The sequence below is a fragment of the Octodon degus genome, unplaced genomic scaffold (assembly GCF_000260255.1).
Source record: "Octodon degus isolate 3935 unplaced genomic scaffold, OctDeg1.0 scaffold00215, whole genome shotgun sequence".
Lineage (NCBI taxonomy): Eukaryota > Metazoa > Chordata > Mammalia > Rodentia > Octodontidae > Octodon > Octodon degus.
In genome coordinates, this window is record NW_004524791.1 from 2026614 (window position 1) to 2039122 (window position 12509).

At 50.8% G+C, this 12509-nt stretch overlaps 1 protein-coding gene across 1 annotated transcript in view; it reads right to left on the reverse strand.

The window, feature by feature from the left end:
• Nucleotides 1-11321, reverse strand: part of Klhdc4 (kelch domain containing 4) — a 40433-nt gene extending 29112 nt beyond the window's left edge. Inside the window, exons 1-4 of the mRNA XM_023705204.1 lie at nt 10896-11321; nt 8084-8175; nt 3219-3297; nt 1895-1993 (exon numbers count right to left, since the gene is read on the reverse strand). Of these exons, the coding sequence (XP_023560972.1) occupies nt 1895-1993; nt 3219-3297; nt 8084-8175; nt 10896-10994 (369 nt within the window). The 5' untranslated portion in view covers nt 10995-11321. The remainder of the gene's footprint in view (nt 1-1894; nt 1994-3218; nt 3298-8083; nt 8176-10895) is intronic.
• Nucleotides 11322-12509: the final 1188 nt, after the last annotated feature.

Sequence of the window (12509 nt, forward strand, 5' to 3'; positions counted from 1 at the left end):
AAAAAAAAAAAAAAAAAAACATTGAGTCCGGGACTTTCTATGGAAATATGCTTTTACGCAAGCATTGAAAGGACACCAAAGAAGTGACATTATTATCAAAGTACACAATTCATTCGCCTTGGAGGCTGGGGAAATGACTCAGTGGAATAAGTGCTTCCCTGGCAAGTGCAAGGGCCTGAGTTCAATCCCCAGTTCTACCAAAAATAAATAAATAAAATATTTAAACAATTCATTCGCCTTTAGTGAGATACAGCATCCCTCATCCCAGTCTGCTCAGCCTCTGTGCACCACCAGCTTACTGAGGTTTATACTCACTGCTCTGATGTGTATATTACTTACATCTAAGTAATAGGTTGGAAATAAAAACCCCAACCACCTTTTTGTGTGTATGGAGCACACATTCAGGTAGTAACTGGGTAGCAACGCTCTAACCTGGCCAACAACCCCCCTCTCCTGGGATGAAAGAGGCAAAACAGCCATGTGCTTAGTACCCAGTGTGGCACCGACAGGCCTACAGGACCACCCTCGCAGGCACCCACTCCTGCCATCTCAGAGGCTGTGTGCTTCCCATGTGTTTTGGGCTCATGTGTTTGAATATGAACAGACAGAAGGCTCTAAGTCCACAACATTCTTCCTAACCAGTGGGGTCCAGACACTGGTAGCTCCTATTGGCATGGGCTTTCCTGAGGGAAAATGTGACTCCCTGAGGACCCAACAAAGCACAAAACACCTGTTGGGAAGAACAAGTGTCTCCAGCTGCTGTGCCCTTTGCACCCAGAATGGGGCCTGGCACACAGGACGCTCAACAGCTACTGCCTCAAAGCATGGACTCTGAGAACGCTGAGAGAGTCTACTCAGGTGGGAATGAGCTGCAGCTAACAAGCTCACGCTCAGCTGGACACCACACCTGGTGAGTACACTGATGCGCACAATAACCCTTCCCCATACCCACGCACGTTCACCAATGTGCCAAGCACAGTGAGAAGACAACTGTCATTTTACACCCTTGAAATGTTTTTTATTCTTTCTTTTTTGTTATAAAATAAACGTTTTGGCCAAAAGTGCCCTGAAGGCATTCGAGCAACAAAAAAATAAATAAATAAAATAAAATAAACGTTTTTACTCTTTATGAAAAAATCAGTTTCATGTGAGTTTTACTGTCATGGGGGGCACCAACCATCAAGTGAATGCAGGGCCTCACACTCACACCCTCTGCTTCCACCTCATTGCACCATCTGCTGCCTCATCCAAGGCTGCTCCCTGCAGCCTCCAGACAAGCGGAAGCACAGGTTGTGTGACCCACATGCCCTCTGTCCCTCCAAGGCAATGAGAGCACCCAGCCAGGCTAAGGACAGGTAGAGCAATGGACGAGGACACAGTGCAATGTCACATAGCTTAGGGACTCAGACCAGGAGCTATTTCCTGTGAGGCCCAGGGCAGCTCCAAAAACACTTCCCTAGCCAACAGAAACAGTGACCATCCTGCTCATTCTGTGCTACTTCTTCCTTACGCCTCATCTCATTCTAAAAGAATTACTTTCCTACCACCAGTTGCCCTCCTCTGAGCATCCGTCTTCTCACATTCACCACCCAGTCCAGTGTGGGACTGTGGAGTTCTCTCCCTCAAATGAGAAGAAAACACTACCAAGTGGCTCTCACATGCCAGGCATGACACGAGGTATTTCCACAGGGAACATTACACGCTATCTTCACAGTGCCTGGGAGCAGGTGAAGCAACAGCTATAGAAGTAGCTTAGATTAGAAGACAGTAGACCCCGGACAGTCCGGGAGGCCCAGCCTCTTTCCAAGAGACTGCCTGTCATGCACAGACTAAAAGGACCACCAGACCCAGACACGGGAAGGAGAAGGCAGCTGAGGGTCAGTACTAACATTACCTGGTGAGCACAGCGCCTCGGCGGAGGGCCGGGGATGTCGACTTTTGTCCAGGTGTCCTTTCTGATATTGTAGATGTAGAGTTCATTATACAAAAAAGTCTGCAAGAAGTAAAAGGAACTTCAGTGTCACGAAGGACCTGCTAGGCCAAGTGACAGGAAATGGCAAGGATGCTGGCAGTCTCTGGAATTCTCTGGGAAACTTGTCTCCTAGAGCAATGTGCTTCCGACCAATGCAGGCTGACCATGTGCAGGTCCTGAGATCTTCTGGAGTGACTAAACAGATGCTCTTCCACGTGCCATGGGGTTATGGGTTAAGCCCCAACGGACCCCCTGTAAGCTGAAAATGCATTTACACCCTCATAACTTAGCCAAGCCAACCTTAAAACAATGACATTAGCCTACAGCTGAGCAAAATCAACCAGCACATAGCGTATCTTAAAATAAAGTGGAATCTTTCACATCATGTACCAAACACTGCTCCAAAGGTACAACCAGAATGGCTGGGTAGGGATCCCTTCCCACAGCCCCAAGGTCAAGGATTTGTAAGGAGAAACATCATTAAGCCAGGAACCACAACACAATGAAAGGGGCTCATACCCTTGCACCTACTGGCCTCTAATACCTGAGAGCCCAGCTGCTCAGTCAGCTGTCTCACTCTGCTTCCAGCCCAGGGTCTTAAAATGCATGGAAATGCTGAGCGGACACTGGGGAAGTCAAGTCAGGCTCACAGAACGCCTCAAGGCTCGAGGATTTGAGATCACATCTTTTAACTGCTTCATACACAGATCTGAAGCAGGGCTTTCCATACTCTGGGTTTCTCTTCAGATTGCATAAATTTTTCACCTTTTGAAATAGGGATTTCAGCCTGCTGAAGAAAACCTTAGCCCCACAATTCCTCAGCAGTTTCTGTTTCTAAAATAACCATGAGAACTCAAAGCATGACTCAGGGGGTGAGCACTTGCCTAGTATCTGGAAGGCCCTGGGACCCATGCCCAGCACTCCAAGATGTCATGAGATGTCTCTGAAAACTCTACCTGTGAACAGTCACCATGAGCAGAACCAGGACACAGGTCTACTTCCAATAGGCATGATCAGGGGTGACTTTGGGGATAGCTGAGTCCCAAGGGACAAGGACCTTGTAGATCCAAGGCAAGCTGTCACTAGGCCCTCAAGGGGTTCTGATGATACTCAGGAATGCCATACATCAGGCCTGACACTCAGAAGGTGGGGTACTCAAGAGGGGAGCAAATGGACCAATGATTTGGATTTCTGCAAATCCAACCTGGCAAGTTGGGAGGAAAAGAAAAAAATATATATACTTTACTTTTTGGCCATTGAAATATTCACCTCCGAAAAGGATTAACTCATCTTTCTCAGGATGTGCAGACAGGGAGGCATTCAACCTGTGAAAGACATAAACAGCACATGAGCATAGTCCCACCCTGAGCTGCCAGGCTGAGAGCCAGGTGCCCTCCATCTGCCAGGTGCGCATCTTTCATGAGTGCCCCACCTCTCCTAGCCCTGTGAGAGAGGTCCTGGGCCTCAGGACGGAAGCACAGCACCACCATGGACCCAACCTGCTGACCACCAGACCAACACCAGCTTGTCAATCCACAGAGAACCTGTGTCTGGGCTGTGTCATTCAGAACAGTTGACGACATCACATGCAGAAAGAAGCCTAGACCTGACTTCCGTGCCACATCTCCACACCTGCCCTATTTTTGGGGTCTGGTCACACACATCAGACCAAAACTGTCCTCCGAGGTCTGGTCTGGGAAGGATTTCAGACCAAAACTGTCCTCTGAGGTCTGGTCTGGGAAGCATTTCAACAATGTACCAGATGCCCCATCTAGAAAAAGTAATTAACTTCACGCTTATTTTATACGCTAGGATGAAAGTCAAAACATATATTTTGACTATTTCAGCAGAAAGTTGGGAAAGATGAAGACATTACCAGAGGCCATCACTGGAAAGTGCCCTGCAATCAGAATCCTTGGCAGGGGTATCCATAGTGTATCCACACCTCTCATCATCAGACAGCATCCCAGAAAATAAACAAGTTTCAAGACCAAGTAATCTGATTAAAGCACCTGCAAGCAGGTGCAGGGACTGGGGGTTCAATTCCCAGGCCTGCAGTGTGGGCCCCAACCCCAGGGCGCACTGACAGGGCGATTGAGACTGGGTGTGGTGGCGCATGTTTATAATCCCAGCACTTGGGAAGCTGTAAACAGGAGAATCACTTCAAGTCCACTCTAGTAGTGACACCCTGAACAACCTACAGACCCTTCCCTAAAATACAAAAAAAAAAAAATTTAAAAAAAGACCAAGTACACTGGGAAATCTAAAGCCTCTATTTTCTCTTGGGGATTTCTCTTGGGCAATACAACTCACAGCAATCTACCTGCCTCATCCTCTCAAGTTCTGGTATCACAGGTGTGCGACACTATATCTAGCTGTGAACAGAAACATTCTATGGGCTGAGAGATATGGCAGTAAAATCCAATAGGAAACAGTGTAGCTGACACAGCAAATAGCTTGGCAGGTGCTGAGACCACTCAATGACCAAAATGACTGCGAGTCAGTGGCTGTACTGCTACGTCCAGACGCAAAAAGATATCCATCTGCAATGCTCACGGCAGCGGGGTTCACAGCAGCCAAAGGCAGACCGTCCAAGCGCCAAAGGGGGTGGATGCACAACATGGACCAATTTGTTCAGCCCCAAGAAGGAAGGCAGCTCTGATCCCTGATGAAAGGCGGCTGACCTGGGAAACAGACTGAGCATAAGTCGCTAGTCCAAACACACCCACACTGCGTGGCCCCACTTTTGTGGAACCAATGAACAGGCAAATCCACAGCAGGAGAAAGCAGACTGGATGCAAGGAGGGAGGGGAGCGAGCAGTGACTCACAGCACAGGGTTGCTGTCTGCCCGAAAACAAAGTTTTGGAACTAGACAGTGCTTACAGCACTGTACAAGTAACCCACTGAGGGTAGGTAAAAAATGGTGTAAAAGACAAATTTCAAGTCTTACACATGTAACCACAATGGTTTTTTTATACAGTGGTCCCCAAGCTCCTCTGATACCGCAATTTTCTTCACTGACTCATTCGTTAATATTCTGAAGAAAAGTACCCAACATCACAACAGAAGAATCTGGAGCAGGCCCAGCAGGGGCCGCACCCTCCCCAGGCATCAACGAAGCTGCAGGCAATGAGAGCACAGGCCACACCAGGTGCCCAATCTCCACATGCCCTCAGACCACACCTGCACCAAAACTTGTAATTCAAAGGTTTTTACACAACACAGCCAGAGCAAGGAAGTCAAAAGTGACTAAGGTGACCCAGGAAGGTCTTAGTCCATCTTTCTTCAATAATGGCTATCTGAAGACAGCAAATATGCTATCCTGACCTGGGAGCCACCAACATATTCAACCATAGCTTGACATTACACCAAACTTTTGGGGAAACATTACTTTGGAAAAAGTTCTACATATCATCAAAAAAAAAACAACAACAATACTCCACATTCAGTGGCTTTCCTTTCGAGTGCTGGTATAAACATGAGGCCTTAAGGACCTCAGATTATGGGACTGGAAAGATGGCTCAGTGGTCTAAAGCACCTACTTGGAACAAGCTTGGCAAAGCAGGGACCGCGGTTCTAATCTCCCAGCACCACATGCCAGCCAGCCCTGCCCCCTGGTGGGCTGAGCTGGCCACACACACAATAAATAAATGTAAAATAAATAAATAAAATACACTTAAAAAAAAAACCAAGAACATTAAAATAAAAATAAAAAAAAAAAAAAAAGGACCTCAGATTTGCTTCAACAACTCAAATACAAATATCCAACTGCTGTTTGCAAATCATGTTTCACCCCAAAATAACAGGCCAACTACTGGGAACAATGAAAGCCAATTTCTAGTAGGTAGAATTTATCAAAGAGAGAGGAGGAAGGCCTTCCACCCTGGAATGCTGCAACACCACACATTCTGCTCCGGGACTCATCACTCCATGACTCTTGCACCTGGGCACATGTGACAACTAAAGCCCACCTATGACAGGTCATAGGGACTCTGGCACTGTCACCTGCACCAAACTGATGTGAAGGCAGCGAAATGACGAGGCCTCCCTGAAGGGCTGTGCTACAGGTTGTGATGGTGGCACTAAGAAATGCCACCTAGAAGTCTAACTTTATTCTGAAGTAAACACAGTACAATTCCATAACTACACAAAACAGGCCCAGATGTCTGTGTGGCTTACATTTTGCCCTGCCCTGAGTGACACCGTATCTGCTTATGAGGGCACTGGATCTTTCCCAGTTCCAGGTATGAGATATTCAGTGTGACTCTGGTCTATGAGCAAAGAGCAAACAGAAGAGCTGCAAGACCAAATTAGGTAAAAATTAAGAGTCCAGGAGTAGTGGCGCATGCCTGTAATCCCAGCACTAGGGAGGCTGAAAATAGGAGGATCACTAACGAGTCTGAGCTGTAGAAAGAGACCCTGTACCTAATACATCAAATGAGATAAAAATTATAACTCAGAAGCTGGGAGAAAAGTCCTATTCCTTTCCTGTGCCCCATGGGTGTTTGAAATCCTACAAGAACTTGGGCTATTTTTCATAAGTGATACATTCATTTAAAGTGGCTCACACAGGGCTGGGGAGATAGCTTGATGGTCTAGGCACCTGCCTGGCAAGCGCAAGGACCTGAGTTTGATCCCCAGTACCACATGCTGTGCCGGACACCAAATCCAGGCATAGTGGTACACACCTGCAACTCTAGCACTGGGAGGCTGAGACAGGACGATCACTATGAGTCTAAGCTGCATAGCAAGACCCTGTACCAAACAAATAAATAAAAGATAGAAAAAAGGAAAAAACCTATAAAAAAAGAAAAACATGGCTCACAAAAAGTGATTTATCTATGTAATGTACATACTGGGGATTAAACCCAGGCTCTTCATATGAGCCACATTCTCAGCTTGTTTATTTTGCATTTCGAAACAGGGTCTTGCTAAATTGCGCAGTCAGGGCTCAAACTTTGATCTTGCTGCCTTAACATCTCAAAGCACTGGGATTACAGGTGTGTGACACACACATGGCACAGAAAAATTTATGTTTAATAGACCTTTCACCTGAGAATTTAGAAGCATTAAGAGTAAACACAGGGGCCAGGGAGATGGCTCAGTGGAATAAGTGCTTCCCAGGCAAGCACAAGGGCCTGAGTTCAATCCCCGGTTCCGCCACAAAAAAAAGAAAAGAGTAAACACAAAACAATCCAATGGTGTGGGGGATGCTGTGGCTTTCCTCAGGTCCTGGAACATCTGAGGACTGTAAAGGACATGAACCCGCTGTGTGGCACAAGCACAGATGGGGATATGTTTATGTAACCTTGACTTAACTGTAGCAAACCATGCATGCACTGTTTAGTCCAGCACAGAAGAATGTAAATAGATGCTAATGGCATACATGAGCAAGAAACAAAACAAGACACCACTGCTCTTCCTTGATGCGGACTGAACTGATGACTGCCTCATGTGCTTTCTTCTCCCTGTCGATCTCGCTTGCAAAGGTTCCACTCCAGGCACCCAGCCATGACATACAGGGACTACTTAGTTTTCCACCTGGGATGTGCACTTAGCTCAGCAAACTAAGCGCCTGCTTAGGCAAGCACAGGGACCAGGGTTCAATCCCCAGTCCTGGTCCCACATGCCATGCTGGCTGTGTCCCCAGGCGTGCTGAGCCACCGACCGAGTCCCAGCTTGGTGGCACATGCCTGTAATCCCAGCACTGGAGAGGCTGAAAACAGGAGGATCACTATGAGTCCAAGCTGTGTAGTGAGACCCTGTACAAAATACATTTTAAAAAATAAAATCCCCTAGAAGCAAAGCAAAGCTTGTCGGGGCACATTCTTATCCACAAGCTGCTGCCGGTCAAAGCATTCACACCCAGGCAGATTCCCAGGAGAACAGCCTGCTGGGAAACCACTGAAGAAAAGCGGAGCTGCCGGCCTTAGCCCAGCTGTTCTAGGCGAGGGGCCATGCAGCAGGTGTCAGTGATGAAAATGTTCCAAGAGCTGGGCCAATCAGGAAAACACGGTGCTGACAGAGCGCTGCTTTCCAATTTTAAAAGGACAGGAAACAGTCACAATCACGAGGCAAAGGAGTGCCTGCTTAGAAGGCAGCCTGCTTACCGTGCAGACGGTGGGGAGCAGGGCGTCTCTGTGATCTTTGTCTTTCTGGCATCCAGTGTCTGGAAATGGGCAATGAGGGCTTCCAGGTCATCCTAGGAACACACAAGAAGCCCTAGGTGAGACTTCTTTAAACCCATCACATAGGGAAAAGCCTGGTCAGCTTTCCTCCTGTGTGACCCTGACCAGAATGAGCTCCGGCCATATGTGTAATCCTAATATGCTCTGCTGAGTCTAAAACACACTGAACCTGACTATGGCTGCTGCTCTGTGTCTGCCTCCTTAAGCAGGTGGTCTTGCTGAATATGTAGATTCGACTGCTGCACTGCAGCACCCACTTTCCCAGGAACAGACACCCTGGCACCCCAAGAAGCTCAGGAAGCACACAGAGGTGCCCATCATCCTGCTCCTGCATGTGGTGGACCTGATGGCCATCCTGTGGGCCACCCATCCTAACAGCACACCACATGGCACACTCAGGCCTGTTACTGAAGAATCAGACCTTCGCAGAAGGACCTGGAAGAGGGGCTGCTGCAAGAAGAGGAGCAAGGACAGAGTGGGCCAACACGAGGACAGAGGGAAGGGGGCAATGGTGCTGGTGCCAGCTCACAGCTGATGACCAGCCTGCAGTTAACCCCCTGGCACAAGGACAAGCAGTCCCACGTGTCTACCATTGGGGGCAGCTCAGCTGGCACCTCCCACACAGATGGTGAAAGCAGGGGTAGGGCAGCGCCAGCCATCACTCACTAGGACAGGCTCAGCACCCGGAACTCCCACCTCTTCCACACCCCGCCAGGTAAACCAGCAGTCCCCCTCCGCCGTGTCTCCCACACTGAAGGAATCTCACCAGACTACAAGGCCTGTGCACCAGAACACTTTGCTCCACTACCCTAAGTCAGACATCTTGACCTTGGGGAAGCCTGTCACCAGGAGGGAAAAACAGAACCACAGGGCCTGCATGGCACAAGTAGCCTAGTGGGCAGCAGCCTCTATGAGGTGACAATAAGCTGAAAGATACAAAGAAACCAGTCATAAGGAGTGTGACTGGGGCAAAAACAAAGACCATATGAAGAAAAATCTGGGACATCTGAGACAATCATGATAAATGTGGGTAGCTGGAGCAGTGAATTGGACTCAGCCAGAGGACTGGACAGAGAGAAGCTGTGAACCAAGTAATTCTGTGGTACCAAGAGTCCCAGCTGGCAAGATTCTTTGTGCGGGGCCAAGGACATAGTTCAGCGGCACAGTACCTGCCTGGCAAGCACAAGGTCCTGAGTTTGATTCCCAGTTTAAAAAAAAAAAAAAATTCCTTGTGCTTCCCTTCAGGCATGGTGCCTGGCTGTAATCCAAGCACATGGGAGGATGAGGAAAAAGATATGAATTTGAGGCTAACCTGGGCTACAAAATGAGGTGAAGCCAGCCTGCACTACATAGTAAAATCCAGTCTCAAAAAAAAAGAAAAAAAGAGAAACGATCCCTTGTGTTCCCCAATAATCCCCCAGAGTTCTGAAACGCTCCACTACCACTCCAATGATTAGGCTATGTTATGTGACACAGCTGGAAAAGAGAAGCTAGTCCTGGTGGTGCACGTCAGGGATCCCAGAACTTGGGAGGCTGAAGCAGGAGGATCGCCTCAAGTTCAAGGCCAGCCTGGGCTACACAGTGGACACAGTCTCAAAACAATGAGAAAAAGAGAGTATCCTGAATCAGAACACTAGTGAACGTAAAGGTTTGTTTTGAGAATGAACCAATAATGTGCAAACATCCCAGGCCAAACACTCTGCCTTTGAGGAAGCCACTGTTCAAATCCTAAGAACCAGACCCTACTGCAAGTTGTGAAGATAAGGAAAAAGGACAGATCATATTTAGCTGCTGAATGCCAGACACTGTTCTAAGGCCCCTACACAGCTGACCTGACTTCCTGCACTTCCAGCCATGCAGCAGGACCTGCTCCTCTGAGGTCACTGCCTCAACTGCTTAGCGAGTAGGCAGGTTCAATCTCAGAGTCCCTAGCTGCAGTCTGTGCCCTTAGTTGGTCTAGGACCTTAAAAACTTAAAGCCTATTGTAAGTTCAAACACTTCAAAAAAAAAAAAAAAAAGTCCAACCCCATTATTTGACAGATAAGGAAGGGGACAAATGAGTGACTTAGGAAAAAAGTGGGCAAAGGAATGTGGCCAAGAGAGTGAAGGTTCAGGACATCTGGTCAGACCCAACTGTACACAACATCATGGCTGTGTGACTCTGAACTGCGTAACCTGTCAGCCTCCGCCTTCCTCTCCGTGTAAGGGGAATGGCACCTCGACCTAACCCCACTGTTGTGTGCACAAAAGGCCAGAACGCGTGGTGACCAGCAAAACGCAAACAGTAAACGCTGGCTGGCGCGACGGCCTCCGCTGAGGCGGCCGTGAGCAGCAGCCACAGGAAGCACCCACCACACCCAACCCCAGGCCGGCACGGACACCGCAGGGCGGGAGCGAGGCAGGGCGAGCAGGAAAGGCACGCGCGCCGGCGGGCCCCAGCACAGGTCAGCGCGGCCCCGGGTCAGCCTCCCTCGGCGCCCGCGCCCCGGGGAGGCCGCGAGGCTTCTCCGCTCTCTTTGGAGGGGCTCGGGAGGGTTCGGGGCGCTCCCCAGCCGCACGCCTCGCCGAGGAGCCGGCAGCCCCCAGGTCCGCCCGTCTCCCTCATCCCGCCGCCTGTCTCGGAGCGCCCGGGATCCAGGCCAGCGGAAGGCCCGCGCGGGAGCGGGCCGAGGCGAGCGCGCCCGCGCGAGGGGAGACGAGGCCGCCCGGCCGCCGCACCCCAGGTCCCGCTCACCTCCTCCTTCCGGGAGCGCTTGGTCATTTTCTTCTCCATCTTGGCGGCCGTCTTCTCCGCACCGCGGCCCTTCTTCTTCTCCTTACCCTTCTTGCCCATTGCGCCCGGGACAGCCTGCTCCCAGAGAACACAGGGACGCGGCGGACCTGAGGAAACCGCGCGCTCGAGGGACGCCGCCGGCGCGCCGATTGTGCGTCACTTCCGGCGGGTCCGGCCCGCTTCCGGCTCGGCCTGCCAGTCGGCTCCCGCAGGCGCCGGGTGTGAGGGCGGGCTGTGGGGCGGCCCCTGCTGGCCGCTTGGTTTCCTCCGGGACGCGATCGAATGGATCCTCTGGGCCTCATTCGCTGGAAAAGATTCGTACGCGACCGTCGAGTGGCGGGCCTGGATGGGCAGTTCTTCCCCTGCGTTCTAACCTGTGCAGGACCCGGGCGCGCTGGGCGTGCAGGCGTGGCAGAGACCCGTCCTGAGACGCCTTTCCTAAAGCCCCGCGCCGGGTGCGCTTGGGGCCGGCGCGGCAGAGGCGGGACTCGGGGGCTCCGCGGGCGGGGCGGGCAGCCCGGGCCGCCCCCTGGGACAGCAGCCTGCGGTCTGGGGACCTCGCCGGAGCGGAGCTGGGGCGCGCCGGGGACTCGCGAGGGGCTGGCTGCAGAAGGGCTCCAGGGCTGCGGTGGGCCGGAGGAGGCGGCGGCCGCGTGGGATCCGTCGGCCCGGGGCTGGAGGCTGCCGGTGTTGCTGCAGGGAACGGAACGCCCGGCCTGGAGGGTGCCGCCACGAGTTCGCGTTCTCTAAAACCGCAGAATGAGTTTTACGAATGAGTTTTACGAACAAACAGAGGTTGGGGCGGGGGAGCTGGCTCGGTGGAATAAGCGCTTCCCTGGCAAGCGCAAGGGCCTGCCTTCAATCCCCGGTTCCAGCAAAAAAAAAAAAAAAAAAAAAAGGACCTCAGAAACAAACAGAGGTTAAGAGCAGAATATTTATTGGGGGAAAGAAAGCTTCTGTCCACGGGAGGGACAGAAGGGGGACCTGCGCAGGTTACGCAGGATGCTGTCTTTTCCAGGGTTAAACCACATAGTGAGACATGTCTCAGGTGGAGAACATGGGAACTCGCTTAGGTGGGCATGAGGTGGGACAAAATTATGGTCAGCCAATAAGATTACAAGCACCGACGCGCAGGTAAAATTAAATCCAGGACCAAATGGTGACGCGAGCCACATGGCAAGCAGGCGTGACTATAAAACAGGAGTTTAGCCGGTAGCAGATTAGTGACTCTTCGCGGCTCCCCGAGGTGATGACCAAGCCCGGATGCTGATCGTTAAGGAGGTCAGCTCGATCTTTGGTCTCTCGGTCTGGCCCACAGCAGGAGGGGCAGGCTCTTACACTTGCATAGTGTCCTGTCTTCCGTGCTGTCTCCTTCAGGGCCTCGCCCTGTCTGACTGCCTTTAATGTTCCTAATTCAGCTGCCTACAACAGCGTGCCCACCACCGAGGACACACTTACAAAACCTAAGAGAGACCCAGTGTAGCTGTGCAGGCCTGTAATCCCTCCACTCCAGAGGCTGAGGTAGGAGCACAGCCACACTGAGACCCTGTCTCAGAAACAAAACCTGGGGCTGGT